At 37.5% G+C, this 18,392-nt stretch overlaps 1 protein-coding gene across 1 annotated transcript in view; it reads left to right on the forward strand.

Moving 5' to 3' along the window:
* PPP4R1 (protein phosphatase 4 regulatory subunit 1) overlaps positions 1-18,392 on the forward strand; it is a 63,697-nt gene that overhangs the window by 28,400 nt on the left and 16,905 nt on the right. The window contains exons 5-11 of the mRNA XM_062570124.1: positions 2,697-2,839; positions 4,495-4,641; positions 6,126-6,233; positions 6,947-7,012; positions 9,263-9,421; positions 10,102-10,232; positions 10,599-11,116. Of these exons, the coding sequence (XP_062426108.1) occupies positions 2,697-2,839; positions 4,495-4,641; positions 6,126-6,233; positions 6,947-7,012; positions 9,263-9,421; positions 10,102-10,232; positions 10,599-11,116 (1,272 nt within the window). The remainder of the gene's footprint in view (positions 1-2,696; positions 2,840-4,494; positions 4,642-6,125; positions 6,234-6,946; positions 7,013-9,262; positions 9,422-10,101; positions 10,233-10,598; positions 11,117-18,392) is intronic.

Consider the following 18,392-nt stretch of genomic DNA (forward strand, 5'->3'; position numbering starts at 1 on the left):
ATTTTCCAGAGTGCCTAAGACAGCAACTTCTATTCATGATGTGAAGTGAAATTCTCCACCCAAATTTTGTTTATATTATGTGAAGGCCTGGTACCCATTTGTATTGTGCAGTGCAGAAGTATATAATACGGATATGTTCCCCAGTTGGATGAGCTTATGCTTTAAAAAACTACGTAATAATTTTTGCTGATTCTTCTAGCAGTCCATTCCCTGTTTTGATGACTAAGCCATAAATTTGGTTATAAAAAACATTAAAATTTAAACTGAAATGGCAAACACTGTCAGGTACTGAAGCCTGCTGGAATTTGTATTACAGCTGCTGAATTTCTATGCTCAAGAGGATGCTGAGGAATGAATGAAGGGAATGAGTGTTTTGTATCTTTAGTGATAGTCTGGCATTGTTGCTTGGGTCTTTAGCAGATATAATGCAAAAAAAAAAAAAAAAAAAAAAAAACTGTTCTACTGTAACCCCACCAGACTATAAGATTATGCTCTATTCAGCACACACTTGAATGTATGCTTCAGTATTTGGAAGAATTGAGTTCGTATCTAAATTGGGAAACTTAAAAATTCAGATTCTTGTGTTGCAGCAGTAATTCCCCCGAACAGTACAAGTGCTTTTGTGGTAATGAAATGTGGTATTGCATTACATGACCAGTCATGCATACAGTGTTTGTTTGCTTTTAATGGATCTTACCAGGACTGTAGAATTTCCATGTCCTTAAAAGCTAGGAAATGTAAGAACTAAAAGGCCTCTACTGTCTTAATTCATTTTTGAGCATAAATTTTACAAATCTTCAATTTCATTGTCGCATTTGTGCTTAGGAACTCGGGAAGCACCGTGCTCAATTAATGCAAGCAGCTCTTCTGTATTGTCATGCGATGTGGGCACTCTCCTTAACTGATAGATAATAGATAAACTCTGTTCTGAAGATATAGCAACAAGTATCAACAACATAAAATAGTTTTCTTACTGGATATTAAATGTATTAATAGATTTTTCACAGCAAATCTAGGCAATTTGAGAAAAGAGAGTGTTGCTATTACTTCATCAATGTGGAGGTATCAGGATTAAAACCATCTGCTTATTTTGAGTGCTTGGACTTGAGGCTTTACACATAGCACTTGATAAGCTGAGTACAGAGCTCCTGTTTCTGATTGCTGTGGTGAGTATTCTTTCTTCAACAGTGAAGGCATAGGGTTAGAGATTGGGATGTCAATAAAATAGGTACTGTGCAATGACTCTGAAGAGTTTGGTTAAGCATTTTACACTGGTTCATACAAGGGCAAAGGAGCAGATCACATTTTTCACCCAGCAACGTTTTACTACTTTTGCTTTAATTTGATGGAAAGATCAGAATAAGAAGATAAGTAGTCCCTGCGCCCTCTTTTACCATCACTTGCTTGCTTCTACCCTCAGAGTTTCTGGTGCAGCAAGTTCCCATCTTCCTTACCTTTAGGTTTGGGTCTGGTCTTGTCATTCACTGCTCAGCCTTCTCTTTTTCCTTGTCCAGTCTGCTCATTCCTGGTTATGCTCTCTCTCCCTTAATAGCTGTGCTTCAGCACCTTGTTTTCTAGCCTCCATGCTTTCTGCCTTTGAATTGGATGCTTTTTCTCTGTTGCTTTGCCTGGGTACTAGGAAGGGATTTATAAAAAGTTCATCTATCTTGTATGCACAGTGGGTTTTTTTTTTCATTCCTGGCTGGAGCAGGAGGCATTCAGCTTAGACTCATAGCATTGGAATAGCACCTCCTCGGTCTTTTTGATCACGGTTCATCTGCAGCATGTTCAAGAGAGTTGCTCCTGAAAGAGAGGCTGTATATAGTCTGTCTGCAGTGATTATGGCTTTCTCAGCCTGAAAGTACTCTTTAATTTGTAGCTGTTGTAACTTCCGTCAGGTATGGAGCAGGTGACAGCAGAGGGTGTTTCAGGCCTTCTAGCTTAGCCACCTTTGGGCAGATTTTTATGCGGATGGAAGAAGCACCTTCCTGATGCAAAAGGACTCCCCCATCTGTCACGTTTCAAAGCCATTTTTCTAAAAGTGAAGAAGCTAGGCCTTGTCATATAAGAGGACCAGAATTGAGCATAAGAGGAAGATAGCTGGTTTACCAGATTTAATCTAGAGAACTCGTGTGCTTTGGTTAATTTAGAGCTCATCTACTTTCATCTTTTTTTCTTCTCTTAAGAAAACTTCATGCCACTTGTGTTCTAATGGATATTTTGGCATTTTTTATAAGCAAGTGAAATACGAGAATACGAGTTTTTAAAGTTGCCCAGTACTTCCTATTATAATAGGAGGTGCTACAAGCTCTTATCAGAAAATTAGACTGATCATTAGAAAATTAGAAGTTGGTAATTTTTTTTATTCTCTGACTACATTTTTTTGGAAAAGACTACTACTAGTGGTATTTTTTTCTGATAATAATATAATGTGTAGTTTCTCTTTCAAAATTAATGATATTAACTCTTAGCGGATGTTAACAGATGGTTATTTTTGTCAATTGCCGTACTTTGTGCCACAAACAAGTAGTGTTCACCAAACTGGAATCTAACTAGTAACTCGTGATAAACATGCCAGTGTAAAAACTTCAGAACGTGGTTCTTATACATAGGACTAAAAAGTTTATTCTGACAGTGTACTTATGTTAACATCTGTAGTGCTTTTTTTTCTTTTCTTTTTCTTTGGACCCTGACAGAGCCAACGGTGCGAGCAGAACTGATGGAACAGGTGCCTCATATTGCTATGTTTTGTCAAGAAAATAGACCTTCAATCCCATATGCTTTTTCCAAATACTTACTGCCCATTGTAGTACGGTACCTCGCAGACCAGAATAACCAGGTAAGTGTCTTTTAGAAATAGATAGTTGAAAATATCTAGTGTGCGCTTTTCAACTTAAATAATTTAGGATCATACAAGTGTTTAGTATTTTGGAGTGAATAAGATTATGAATGACTTGAAATACATTGCACTCTAAACTTAGTTAAAAAAATATTGGAGTGTTTTTAATAATGTGGTCTGTTCTGATATGGGGGCTTTAATCTGGTATTAAGTCCTTCTGGACAAAATCAAACAGGTTCTTTTTTTTAAGCTTACATATTTTGCATTTCGTGTAAAAAGGGAAAGTAGCTGCAAAAAAAGACATTTCTTGGTATAATTCCATTTTTTAAGGCCATTACCTACCTTCATACCCAGTTGTTTGTATATCAATCTGATAACTTTTGTTTTGAAAGCTCAGTTTTCACTGAGCTTTGTATGGATTGTGTCTCTACATGTCTGAATTGGGTTGTCTAAAGCTTTTTCTAGGCTTCTACAAGTCATTTCAGCAATTACAGAGTAGATTAATTCTGTGTGGTACATTACTTGAAGGGTGCGTATTTTAGGTATTTCCAGGTTTTCAGTTTTTAAGAACAGGTATCAAACCCAGGCATATTTTTGTAGTAGTGGTTTTGCTAATTCATGTATAGTATAAAAAACATACTTCTGCTTGATATATTGCTTACAGATTCACCAATTCGATTCATCCTCTTAACCACAGCTAACACTTCATAGCTCGTTTGGTTTGTTTGCTTATAAATAGTGATTTCAGAATGTCTTTTCAAAATTTCTGCATTGCAGGATACAGTCTATTCCCTTGTCTAATGTAATGGTTTTTTCTTCCAAGATGCGTGACCTAGATTTGTCAGTGTTAAGTTCATGTAGTTCAAATAAGCCTGCATTCTCAAGTTACATAGAAGTTGGTGGAGTTACAGAGAACAATCTGAATCAGATGCTAACTTCTACCAGTAACTATGGGAATTTCTTCTAGATCATCAGCAGATACATGACGTAGCGTTTATCAGTGCTAAGTATACATATAATGTATAACATTAAGGACTAATCCCCCTAGAAACAATCCCACTAGATAATTCTTACCTCTGTGCATTACTTTTTGAGAGGTATTAGTTAGCCACATACAAAGTCAATTAAAAATGATTACCTCTTTTTTTGTGTAATTTTTTGTTAAATGGGACTAAGCAAAATTGTCCTTCAGAAGTTAAAATATATTCAAAACATATACCAGTTACCTCTTACCAGTCAGACTCAGTAATCTCAGAAAAAGAGGGTTTCTTTAGTCAAACTCATGTTCCATAGAAATGTGTTATTCTCCACTTGCTGTGTTGCTTTTCCTTACGCACTGCATTAGATTTTCTGTGACTGATTTTTCTAGGCACTGCTGTCTTTTCTTTTAGGAAGTATGTAGGTGGACACTCTTATAATAGCATTGCATTAGTTTACAGTATGCACATGTTTCTTAATCTGATGTTTTTTGTTTTGAATATGAAATGTTTGAAAAAGTACTTAAACAGTTTATGTATACTCTCTCTCAATGCCAGTAGTGCAGGTGTGTGGAAGTGTATAGGTACAACTTCAAAATGCGAGGACAGTATTTCTTTCTGTCCCCCCTCCACAAGTCTCCTTAAACTCCTCAGTCCAATTTTGTCATTTTCTGATAGGTAAGAAAAACAAGCCAGGCAGCATTGCTAGTTCTGCTGGAGCAAGAACTCATAGAGAGATACGATGTGGAGACCAAAGTATGTCCTGTTCTGATAGAACTGACAGCTCCAGACAGCAATGATGATGTCAAGACGGAAGCTGTAGCTGTAAGTAACAGCAATACCAAATTACAATCTAAAGTTTTTTTTTTGTTTTTTTTTTCCATCATGCAGTGATGTTTAGGTGTCTCCAAGAACCACCTCAGTGTGGTGTTAGAAGAAAATTTGTATTGCTCTCCATAGCTAATCCATAACTTCTTCTTAAACTCAGTCGAGGCTGGATTGGAATTAAATACCTTGTATTTGCATGGGGGGGGGGGGGGAAACCCTCACCTGGGCAAGACAGCACAAGAGATTAATTTTATTGACCCATGAAGGACCCACTGTTGTTGGCTTTTGGGTTTTTTTTTGCTTGTTTGTTTATTATGTGGGGATTTAACTTGCGTGCATGGAAAATTTCCATCACTGGAAAATCCTTAAAGCTTGAATTTTATTGGTCTTTGCTTTCTAGCCGTTCTTTTTATTGATTATTTTTTCTTTAATACTATATTGGAAAAAGTATTAAGCAGCTAAGTTAAGCAGCTGAGTTGACTAACTCAGCTGTTTGCCTTAGATATAACTTTGGTAATTAAAAAAGTTCTTGCTTATAAAAGAGAAATGCCAGAGGTGATGTGCTTCCTTATATTCCCCTTGAATTTTGCAGTTTATGTTGATGGTTTTAGGCTGGATGAATTGGGCATGAGGGAGGGGAGGCTAGGACCTTACTAATAATTTAGTTTGGTAATGTGAATCTGCTTGTAAACAACAGGCAGACTGGGCATTATTCCACTTGGCACCAAATTTGTAATACTTTCTGAAAGAAGCTTTTGGATGTAAAAGTACATAAGAGAATCAAATTGTTTTACCAATCTTAATTGTTTTTCAGAGGTTAGAAAATGATAATTTATTATCATAGGAAAATAAATAGTTCTACCAGTGTGACTGGGAGTATTATAAAATTCTGTTCGATCAACTCCTTTTTCAAAAAATATTAGTCAAAATCATTATGAAAGAGCAGTTAAAAGCTATCACTTTTTTGATACATGCTTTTTCAGTAATTTTATGTTAGGGAATTATAGATAAGTGATAAGTGTAAAATGAATATAAGTCATACAGAAGCTGTGGAAGTAACTCAACCTTTTTCATTGTTGTTAATTTTCTGTTAATTGTCAAGAAATAATTCCTTAAGTGAATAATGAGAGAATGTTGTATTTGGTTATTTGTTGGATATTTCTAAGTCTGTTTGGAAAGATATGAAAGAGTAATTTCTGAAAGCTCAGTTATCTCTATTAACTAGGATTCTGATTTAGTTCTCTTAATGAAAGGCAGTTATCCTCTCAAACCGTGTTGCATTGTGACAGCGGGAGAATAAAAAGAAATAAATGCTTTTTACACAAGTGACCAAGTTTAAAACTCTGGATTTTGGGGGGTATTTTTCACAATTTTTAATAAAATTTTATTGGAATGAAAAGTAAATATAAAAATCATCTGTAAAAACTGACGTGACATTTTATTGTGTAGGCATTCCTAATTAATGTCTGTCTTGCCATTAGATAATGTGCAAAATGGCCTCCATGGTGGGAAAGGACATCACGGAACGACTTGTTCTTCCTAGGTTTTGTGAGATGTGTTGTGATTGCAGAATGTTTCATGTTCGTAAGGTATGAATTATCACCATCTGGCTCAGATCATCTGTGGAAGAAATGTCATCAAGTTAAAACTTGCATTTATCTAAAATGATTTTTTTCTTCTTGGTTGTCATCTGTGGTAACTGTAAAGTGAAAGCTGTGGGGTTTCTTTGTAGCTCACATTTCCACAGATTTTATATTTGATGCTGAGTTTTGTTCTGTAGTCTGTTTTTATCATTTAAAAAGGAAGCTGCTTGTTCTTTTGATTGCGTAGGTATCCATGAAAATGTGCACTACCTGTAACTGATACAGTATCAGCTGCCTGAGCTCATAGCACTGTGTATTGTTATAATTAAAGATATTCATTAAGATGAAATGAAGTAATACACCATCATGGAATTTAGATGTTGTGTGTCGTGGTTTTGCTGTGCTATTGCACAGCTTATTACTTTTTAAATATTTGTGCTATTTCATTTGACAGCACTTTTAATGCGTTTTATCCTCCTTTCCTTTCACCTAGTTGTTGGAGTGGTTCTTTCATGATTAAAAAATGGCTGATTAAGCATGAAAAATAATTCTTAGTTTCTTCATCATAGAAACTGATGGAATAGTGAAGTGGTTGATTCTGAGTTAGCACCAAGAACTATTTTGTTTGGCTTTAAAAGCTGTTTATATTTTTCTTTGACTGTGTTTGCTCTTGTAAAACTATGGTCTTAGTGGTTTATTTCTTGTTTTTTCTCTACAAGGTATGTGCAGCCAATTTTGGAGATATCTGCAGTGTGGTTGGGCAGCAAGCCACTGAAGAAATGCTGGTAAGACGTTTCTTACAGGATTCTTTTTTAATGCAAGTCAGTAATAGAGTTGGACAAGGTACAGAGAAGGGCAGCTAGAATGATTAGCCAGTGGCTATGGTCCCCTTCTAAGGCAAGACAAAAATGCTGGGACTCTTCAATTTGGAAAGAAGGCTAAAGTGAGGTTATAATTGAGGTTTACAAAATCTTGAAGATGATTAAAGTGAATGCATAACACTTACTTACCAAGTCTACACAAACTGGAGCTAGCAGGTACTCAATCCTGGAGAGTGGATGAAAACAAGTAAAATACTTAAGATTGTGGAGGTGGAGAGTATCAGCAGGTTCAGAATGATACTTGGCAATTTAGTGGACAGCAGAACAGCAGGAATGTGTCTTCTAATGTTTGTAACACAATGAAAGATTGTGGATGCTGGAGGAGTATGACAGGAATAGGCTGATAGGAGTGGCCAGTCTCAGATGGTCTCTTTAAATAGCATCTCTTAATGGTGATGTTCATTGATTTCTTCTTTTAAAGTCAGATCTTCTGACAATAACAAAGTTTCATAGACCTCTCTGGGAAGGAGGAGAAGGGAACTAAAGTGAAAGAAAGAGAAAATAAGTGAATCTGGATGATTATAAATGAAATAAAGGGAAGAGTTATGGGCTCCAGAGTAGAAAAACAAGGAACCAGATGAGGCAGTGAAGAGAGGATTCTTAACAGTGCTCACCACTCCTTCAATGTGTTGAAGGAACTGGTGGATATTGCTAGGCTTGGAGACATGACAGGACTGAGGAGCAGAAATCTGGACAGTCTCTGGGATTTCTTCAAGTTTTCTCCCCATGGTGATGCGAATGGCAAGCTTGCCAAAGGAGACTGAGTTCATACTATGAGTTATTGGCAACCTTGTATGGGGAGCGTGTAAATGCAGGTAGAACCTCAACATGAGGCTCTACAGTCTTTTGTAGATGGGCCTGGTGTGACCCTCAAGGCCTCTCTTAGATTCTGACAACATTTGTGGCATTTTTTCCCTAGTTGTGGTGTGATTCATGCCATTTGGTAATGTGTTATCTTTGCCATATCCCAGATTCACGTCCTCTATGCTCCTTGATCAGGGACGTAAATTGATCTTTCTCACATCAATACCTTCTTCGTAGTGATGCGATTTGGATTAAAACCTTGTATAGGGTGTGGTTAGACCTTGAAAAAAACTTGATGATTATTTATGGCAATATAATAACATTTGGCTGACCTGTTAATAAAAATGTTGGTTGTCTCTTTTTATAACAGAAAGTATGTTTTTCTGTTTCTCTTGGACTATTAAAGAAAAGCTGAGTGGCTTTAGATAAAACCTAATTTTGCAATGTAAATGCTTCTTATAATCAGAAACAAAGTCCAGAAAACTTCACTGCAGAAGGTAGCAACAGCTGAATATCAGTAACTGAAGACAGGGCTGTAATGACAGTCATTATATTGCTTGCATGTTACCATATCGACTGTTGCGAATGAGAGCAACCATGTGATGACCTGCTTGCCCTTGACTGCCTCACCTGCGTTCTGTCCGCCATTTTAGTCTTATCAATACTTCCAAAAGACCCAAGCACCGAGAATGTTCAAAATGCTTGTTTTACTAGTAAAACCACTGCTCCATTAAAATCTGTTTCTTGTGCTCCAAAAGGGGTGTTTTTCTTTCCTCTATTTTTCTGTGCAGCTCAGATCCTGTATTACGGAGTAGGTGGTGAACAAGAACGGTAGATCTACCAATGAGAATTTTAATTAGAAAATAAAGATTTTTCCTTCTTTCTCAAGATGCTTTTCCCTTACATTTCAGTGGGAATCTTGTAATTGCAAGTGGCCTCTGATAGGTATAATGTTAATGCATTCATATTGTTTATTTTTGTGTTCCTTCTAATGTTTTCTTCTTTAAAAGAATGGTGTTAAGAGAATTTGTCATTTTATAGGTTTTCTGGGTTTGGGGATATTTTTGGATTTTTTTTTTTTAATATAAATCAGGAAAGAAAGTTGGTATTTTCTGGCTGTTCTTCAGACAGGTGCACATTCTTGTCTCTATCCCTAAATAATATGAGGACAACTAATTAAAAGAATGGCACTGTTGAACATGTGTTCTTTTTCTTGTAAATGTTAAACTAATATATCTGTGACTATGACAGCAGATAACTTGATGAAGGAAATAATGTGAGAAAAGAATTTGCTTTGGAACAAGTACTACCTGTTAAGACTTGCAGACTTACTCACTGTGTTCTGAACAGCTGCCGAGGTTTTTCCAGCTTTGTTCTGATAATGTGTGGGGAGTTCGAAAAGCTTGTGCTGAATGCTTCATGGCAGTTTCTTGTGCAACATCACAGGAAGTTCGACGGACAAAATTGTCAACGCTTTTTATTAATTTAATTAGTGATCCTTCACGATGGGTAAGAATTGCTTTCTATTTCTTAAACAGCTGTTGTAACATAAGAACTTTACTGTGGTACTACTTACAGAACTCTTTTCCATAGGTATGGATAACATAACTTGTTTCATGCACTTGATGCAAGATTCTCGTCAGAATGATTGGTTTGTCAATGTGCATAAGGATTTCCTCACGTTCTTGCTGTTGCAGATTAAAAAAAAAAAAAAAGAAAAGTCACTGGGATGGCTTTTCTTACCTGCAAAACTACCTGTTACTTAACGTTACTAGAAACCCTTAAAACAAGTGGGAGTTAGATTTAGATGTGATCTATTTATGTATCTTTAGGCTCTCTACCACCTCATTTCCTTGTCTCTCAAATCCGCTCTTCAAACATTAAGTTTATTAGCAAGGAGACTACTTCCGAGAGCCAAAAGAAGGTCTAGCTGCACAGGAGAATTTAAGCCCTTGGATCCTGGAAAGTAGTGCAAGTCATAATCCAACAGAATTGATCAGAAATAGAAATGATTTCTTTGATTGTGACCTGTGCTTTATGTACACAGTTGGTTGACCATTCCCAGACAGAGGTCTCTGCTGTTGCTTTCCTCATAGACTCGTGATGCTTTCAACTCCTAAGAGCAGTTATTCATGGCCTGCAGGACAGCAATATTTATATGATTTGTTTTTTCTGGGACTTTCCGCTAGGTCCGTCAAGCTGCTTTTCAGTCTCTGGGACCTTTCATATCGACTTTTGCTAACCCATCCAGCAGTGGCCAGTATTTTAAAGAAGAAGATGGTAAAAACCCAGAGGATCATGGTTCTGCACAGGAAAATAGGTAAGGAATTTGCTAAATTTGCAGATATTTCTTAACCTGTGGTTCATATAGAAGAAAAATTAAAAAAAGTCAACTTTCCTATATAAATCCAGTATCTCGGTAAATAAAAAAGGAAAAAAAGCTTGGAAGTTTTTGTCCTACTAAAAGGACTACTGGAATCTTCAGTGACCTACTAAAAATACAGGACTATGTAGTAATTTAGGATACCTCATTTGTTTTGCTATGCTGTAAGTCAATAAGTAAGTCAGTCCCATAAATAATAAACTGATACAGCATGAGTATGAATTTTTCATGAGCATCTATGTTTGCAACTTGTATATTTTTTGTCTGTCTTCTAAATAGTCTGTTTGCTTTGGTACTCAACAGTGAACAGATCAGGATTACAGAAGAAGTTGCAACAGAGGATGAGCACAGTAGGACAGAAGATCTGTCTTCACATGTCAGTAATGATGAATTTGCACCAGAACTTGAAAATGCCATGGAAGATCAAAATGTAGTGTCAAACAACTCCCAGAGGAAAAGTAATTTCCAGACTGAGTCATCCTTTCATTGCACTTTGTCTTCAGAGTCTTGTGGGAAAATGGCTGATGAGAACGAGCGAAGTTCTTACTACTGTACGGCAGGACTGCGGGAGGCTGGGCTGAGTTCACAAGAAACCTCTCTTTCAGAGCAGGAATTGTATAACTCTTTTCATTTCTGGAGGACTCCACTTCCTCAAATAGATATTGATTTGGAGCTTCAGCAGACTTCTGAGATAATACTCAATAGAGAAATTCAGGAACTCACTATGCCAGTGTCCTCAAACATTCCCATGGCAACAAGGAAAGAATTGGAAGAAATGATAGAAAATTTGGAGCCTCATATAGATGATCCAGATGTTAAAGGTACAGTAAAGATACTGAAGTATTTCTAATATTTGGAGATGCATGTATGTTACTTTAGCATTTTGGGCTTTAACCTTTGGCTTTCTTAACAGCAGTCAGAGAAAGTACTTGCTCCTGGTCCTCAAAGAGATTGTATCTACTTTGATTTAACTGGGGAAAAATGATGATGAACTAAAATGGGACTTGTATTTTTGGCAAAGCTGTTTAAAGGTAGTACGATTCCTTCCATAAACTAGGTGCACATACAGCTAGTGCAGGCTATACTTTGTAAACTTCTGGCTGCCTATTTTGATAGTATAGTCAAGTAGGTGGTTCAGTGGTATAAGGTGTGAATTAGGAATTGAGTTTTTTGTTAGTGTACATGCAAAAGGGGAATGCAAATTTCGTTTTTTTGAATTTCTAAATATTAGAGCATGATAAATTGTGTTTTTCATTTTATGAATTATCCATTTTATTGTTAATGAGTTAGTCTTCTCCATTTTTCTAGAAGGTCTTTATTTCAGTCTCATGTTTTCTGTTTAAGTGTACCATGAGTAAGTTTGGGTCAAACTGAAAATTGATCCAAATTGAATTCTTGAAGTGAATGCAAATCTTCCATTTTAAAAACCCTTGAAGGGTGGAGAAGGGCTTCAGTCTGACTAGCTGGTGGAGGAATACCTTAAAGACGTCTCCTTGGCTAAAATGACTTAGCTGTTTCACATACACCTACTGGAGATATGTTTCTCTTCACACTCACACACTAAGTAAGTCCTAAGGCACATCAAGCTGAAGTGACAGACACAAAATCAGAATTACTGCTAAGAGAGAGAGCTGTGTTATTTTGGAGCTGGAGAATTCATAGGGGAAAGCAAACTTCTGTATCAGAAAAGGTAGGAAGGAAAAATGAGAGTGGAGAGTGGAAAACTGGCATTTCAGAATAAAGTGATGCTGCTTTGAACTTTTCTCTGTTCTGCTAGTTGGGTGATATGCTGAAAACATCTTTTAAGCCCATATTGGGCAGCCTCCAAGTTAATCCAGTGTAAAATCAGCAGGTAATTTTTTTTTTCTTTGAGTGCTGTGCGAGCACTCTTTCCCCCAAAGGAAAGAGATAAGGGAAAAAAATGTCAGCCTTGCTAGTGATCTCAATATTGAAATAACCCATCTCTGAAGCACACTGTTAAAACTGATATTGCTCTTCAGCTTTTTGTATAGACCTTGCTCTGTCCAGTTACAAAACATATCTTAAACATTTTTTGTTTTTTTTTGAAGATTTATGTAGATTAGTATTTGTATATCCAGACCTGTCCTGTGTTATGTGGTTGTTTCTGTCATGTGATTCTATGATGTGTGTGTGTGTGTGTGTGTCAGTGTTTTGTTTCAGAGTGGTTATTTTGCTGCTCTTTGGGTGTAAAGAGGTTCTCTGTGCTATTCTTGACTAACGCGTGCATTTCAGTTCAAGAAAACTGTTACTAGCTTGTCAACATGAGTTCCAACTGCCTACGAGTTAGGAAAGGTTTACTAGTGCCATTTATTTCGTGTTGGGTTTTTTCGTTTTTGGTTTTTGTTGGGGAGGTTTCTTAATTACTCAATCATCTTTGTTTTCCCTTCAAAGCCTTTGACTTTGTTAAGACTGCATACTGAAGCCTTATATGACATGCACCTTAACGCTGTACTGAATGTCTACTTGTTTCGGTTTTGGCTGTGCTTTTGTTATTCTGTTTAAATACTTCAGATGCAGGGAATTTGCAACATGCCTGTTTTGATTTGGTAGTTTACTATTTTCATTTTATATAAAGTGTATTGAGGCTTAAGGAAAGAGAGATCAGAACTGATAGAATGAATGCATTAATTTTGCGTGCTTGCCCAAAATACTGAAGCATACACACAAGTGGCGGCTATCCAGACTTCATTTTGTAAGTAGCTCACTTAATGCCTAAATATTGAACTTTGCACTCCATACCTGTTGACAAGCAGGAGGTCAGCCCCTTCTGTGGGTGACCTGGAACGTCTAGCTCTCTTGTGCTGCTTATGGTGGTACCAGAAACTATGCTTCCGGCTTTATCATTTAAAACTGTCTTTGCAAACTGATGATACAAATACTCAGTACAAAATCTAATTCGTTCTTTTCAGTGTATGTAGCAACTTTATAAAAATTCTTAATTTCACATCTTGCTTCATCTCCAGCTTACTTGGTCTTGCAAGTGTTTGCCAAACAGCCCTGGTTCCAAGCCTCTTATATGGGATACCCAATGAGAAAGCTACTGTGTTGTTGACTGCTTGTAATGAGTTGCTTAATAAATGATGTTGGGGGGGTCCCGTCCTCCCCCCTTCCCCCCCCAAGACTAGCCTCTGCTTGGCAAGCCTTGTACTGTGGACTGGCTGCTTCTTGGGAGTGAAGTAAAAGTGAGCTAGGAATTCTGTTTTGTTTCTGCCTTCCTGCCCTCCCCCCACCCCCTTTTTTAAAAATAAAAACCCAACATCCTCTGGCCTTTTTTCTGTACTTACTTTCTTTGGTTTGCTATCTCCTTCTGGATTCCTGTTTCTGTGCTGTGCCCTGCCTCCACTGTGGCTTTTCCTAGCCATGGGACAAGGACAGATGGTATGGTGTTTTCTGCAGCAGGCGAGCAGAGGCCCACCCTGCTGCGGAGCTTCTGTAGCTACAGGTCTTCTGTTTCCGTAGGAAATGGCACAAACATCCTAGAGTTGATCACAAAATGAAGTAGGGATGAATTAGCAAAGGGGGAGTTTGGGAAAGAGGCTGTAGCACATAACCTTATTGACAGGTGCATGATGTTAAGTTGTTCAGATCAGCTTAATTCTTGCTTCTTTTAGCTTCTCAAAACTTGATTTTGCAACTTCAGCATCCATCTCTTAATGTGCTTTGTTTTGGAAAATACTTTCTTAATTAAAGACAAAAAATGAAATTCTATTGTTTGAAACCAGGTTGGTCTGAGTCATTGGCAGGGCTTTTGAAGGATCTTAAGACTGAATTTTTTATTACTGAACTCTAGAATAGCTGGTGATGCTAATAAGCTGTTGTCCTTTGAGGAACGATCGGCAGAGGTTGATGATTTCTGTTTTGTTGGCTTGTTTCACAGCCAGTTCCTGACAGCAGAGGAAGGGGAAGGTTTGATACTGGAGTTCAGCTGGTAGCATGACAACCACTGTGTCTGTGCACTCTTATCCCTTCCTCCATATGTGCTTCTGCTCCTGCTTACTTTTCTGTTTTAATTTTCCTTCCTGTCTGGATTCTGCTGTTCCTCTAGTTCATAAGTCTCATCTCACCTTTCTTTCTTTCTTTTTTTTTTTTTTTTTTTTTTTCTCTGTGCTGAGTTGCTTCTTTCCTTACCTGCTTGCATCTTTTGTGGTGGATTTATTAAGAACTGATAGCTAGGGTATGTAGATACAGATAGAAGATATAGATGTATAGAGAAAGATACAGATAGAGATAAGATAGTGTAAACAAATAGCTGGGAGTATGGGATGCTCAGCAGACCATGACAATGGGGAGGAGCAGCTGACAGGGAAGTAATTTTCAGCTTGTGCAGCCCAGAGTACAGTCTATTCAGTGCATACCCAAGTCTTCCAGATGTCTGACTGTTCAGCATGGGTTACTATTTACACATATAGAACTTGTTTGAGGGCTTTTTGTTGTTGTTTTTTTGTTTTCTTTTTTTTTTTTTTTTTTTTTTTGGTACATTTGTAATTTGGAACATTTGTAATTTGACTCTGTTTGCTATCTTTCTGCAGTGCACCTCCCTATCATCAGACTAGTCTCTCTTTTGAATTGAAAATTCCTGGTCCAAGGCATGGAGTCTGAGGAGGTCTCTAGTAAATACAGTTTTTCAACAGTGGCGAGCAGACTATCACAGAACATATTCTTTCCATTATCTCATTCTCAGAAAAGGGTGACTTGCTTTAACCGAGTCTTACTCCCTAAAATCTTTAACCTGAGGCCTTATTTCCAGAATTAGCTTGTTGTCAAAGTGATAAATCTGAGTAATGGGCAACAAAGATAAGAGAGCCTGTTTTCTAGCAGGCAGGCAGGCTCTATTGGGTGGCAGAGCTATACAAGCTATGCAAAGGTAAGCAGTGGTATATAATCCATCTTAATAGGACCTTTCCAGTCCATTGACCAGACATCTTGAGGGTGTCAAAGTAGGAGACGGAAACTGGTACATTTCTCTGAAGTGCCAGCTCTTTTAAAATTGTCACAGTTTCTTTATTCTGGTTACCTTTTAATTTTTTTCTAACTCTCTGAAGTGACTGCTCTCTCCACTTACTTCAGTGGTTGCTTTTCTTTTCCTAGCTATTTCTTTCTTTATTTGCGTTTCTAAGAACATTTGTTTCAACATCCTTTATCTCCTTATGTTCTGCATAGGGAGTCTTAATTCATGGAGCGTCAGCTTTTCTTATTATTTGAGGGCAGAAGGAGAGGGTAACTTGCAGGTTTGTTAGGCTGTTGCTTATGCCAGTTGCAGGCTGCTTTGCCAAGTGGAGACCTAATATGGAAAAAGCAGCCCAAATGTGTGGTTTGCCAGAGATCCAAAAAATTAAATTGAAGATTGACTCTATTTCCTTATTTTATTAAAAAAAAAGCAAAACGAAAAAGGGTAGCTATGTATGTTAGGCTACTAGCTCTGCCTGCAGTAACAATCTAAAATACATTGTTAATGAAATAGTAGGTAAGGAGGAAGGGCAAAAGAAGACATTAAAATACAGAACCTCTGTTGGTTGGATGTTTCAGGTTATACTTCTGTAAATGCTTGCATCACTGTACCAGTTAATTCAGCCTGAAAGTATTCTTTTTTCTCTCTGAGAAAAATCAGGATATTTAGTAAGGACAGGAAAAGTGGTGTTTTTTTTTGTTTTTTTTGTTTTTTTTGTTTTTTTTTTTTTTTTTAATTTAAAAGTTATGCCTTTTATTTTAGGATGCAAGTATAGTGGGCAGAAGGGTAAATAATTCCTTGCTGAAGAATACTTCTCACCTGAAGCAGAATTCAAAGGGGGGGAAAAAGAGTTAATGTGGTTTAAAATCTAGTAAACATTAACCTTATTGTACCAGCAAATCCCCTTCTAGTCTTCATCCTGAAAACCTTCCTTCGCAAGAGCTCTAAGGCTGTGTGTATCCTGGGTGAAAGGAGAGCCTTGCCTTTTTGCTTGAATTTTTGAAGTACTTTTTGAAAACATTACCTGTTTTATGGCTGTAGGGAGAATATCTGGAAGATGGAGGGAAGATGGAGCAACTTTGGTCACAAGGGTGTCAATGCGGATCTTGGGCTCTGTCTGTGTATGATGGGATCATGAGGGGATGCACTTCAGCACCTGGGCCTGGGGTGGTGATAACCACTCATGATGACGCTATCTCGAGTTTTAGTGTCTTCTAGGCAGCCACCCAAAGCTACATGTGAGCACATGCACACTTGCATAGTGACTGCATAGTGTATTTGGCATTTTGACTAGGACTTTAAGGTACCTAAGAACATCAGATCCATTCATCTTTTGGTGAATGACTACACTGGAGTAACCCTTAGTGACAGGACGTATAGAGGAGCACTTGAAGTAAATGATATCCTTGGGGATTTGACCTCTCCTGTTCTTCATCCCCATGTTCTGGGATTATAGAGTTGACGAGAAACTGAGGAGATATATGTTTGTGTCGTATCTCCTCTAAGGCACACGGAGGGAATTGGGATACCCATGGGCTTTTTCTTGTTTGGACAGAACAGCCCCTAAGCAAGTCTGTGTGCATGCTACCAGTGGGACATGCCTTGGGCAACATGTAGTGAAAATTCCCACTTACTACTGTAGATATCTTCAGTGTTGTTAGAATTCAGAGCTCTGTAGGGATGTATCAGGAAATACATATCCTATTTTGAACCAATACGCATTTTTAAATCAGAGTAAGACTTTTTCTTAACTTTTAACTGAAAATGAAAGGAGTGTATTTTCATGAAGTTGTCTTTTATGAAACACCTCCTTGATGTGCAGTAGGATATAGTTCAGTTTAAATTTCTTGTTTAATTTCTTAAAAATAAACTAGTAATCTATGTTGCCATTTCTGGCCCTAGTAGGTGGTCTGAGATGACTATCTGACCATCTATTTTGCATGTTCTTTGGGTTTTTTTTACTTTTCAATTTTTCAAAAATTTACTGATTTTTATTTTATTAATGTATTGTACCTGAAATTTCAAAGACTACTTCTCAGTAAAATAAAACTCAAATAGTGAAGTTTTAGCAAGCTTTTGTTAATCTTACAATCTGTACTGTAATATTCCTAAAATTTTAATCACTACTGTAGTGTGATTTATGGATATAAGTTCAAACTAAATTATATTTTCTAATGTAATGATTCATTTTGTGGTAGAAGTACTATTATGATACTGGTTTTGTTTTGAAGTTACTAACTTACTGTAAATTTCTCCTGTTTAGGTTAATTACGGTAATTTTACAGCAGGAGAATCTTTCAGGTATTTTATTAGAAATTTACATGATTATGGAGCTAGCCTTGCGTACTGAAAACGTTTATCTTCACTTCTGCTCATCAGACCCCATCCAGAGACCCGTTTACCTGCACTGTGTTTTACGATTGTTTGATAGCTAAAATTGTGCTGAGTTATAATTTTGTTTTTTGTAATGGATGTATTGCGTGTTTCTTCTGTCTGCGGATTTGCCCAACTTTGGGCAACCTCACCCTGACTTTTTAAAATCTAATTTTTTTTATCATCTCCATCGGAAAGGCTAGAGGGTGACATTGCCATACCCTGTTATGGAATGTGAAAGTGAGATTAAAAATGCAAATACATGGTTTGTTGTTGATTTTACGATTTCACATTTAATAAACCTTGGAAAGGCCATTTGTCTAGGAGGAGCAGAGCTTCTAGGTAAATTGTGTGAATTAGAACATTTCTTCTCCTTATGTTCTTGGAAAGAAGTGGAGAAGGAGAGAGGCAAGGTAAACCATGAGCCAGCAATGTGCCCTTGTGCCCAGTGTGCACTGCCAAGAAAGCCAGTGGTATCCTGGCGTGCATTAGGAACAGTGCTGCCAGCAGGCTGAGGGAGGTGATCTTGCCCCTCTACTCAACCCTGGGGAGGCCTCATCTCGAGTACTGTGTCCAGTTCTGGGCTCCCCAGGACAAGAGAGACATGGAGCTACTGCAGAGAGTCCAGCGTAGGGCTACAAAGATGATCAGAGGGCTGGAGCATCTGCGCTGTGAGGAAGGGCTGCAATAGCTGGGTCTGTTCAGCCTGGAGAATAGAATTCTGAGGGGGGATCTTATCAATGTGTACAAGTACC

This window comes from Rhea pennata, chromosome 2 (genome assembly GCF_028389875.1).
Source record: "Rhea pennata isolate bPtePen1 chromosome 2, bPtePen1.pri, whole genome shotgun sequence".
NCBI lineage: Eukaryota > Metazoa > Chordata > Aves > Rheiformes > Rheidae > Rhea > Rhea pennata.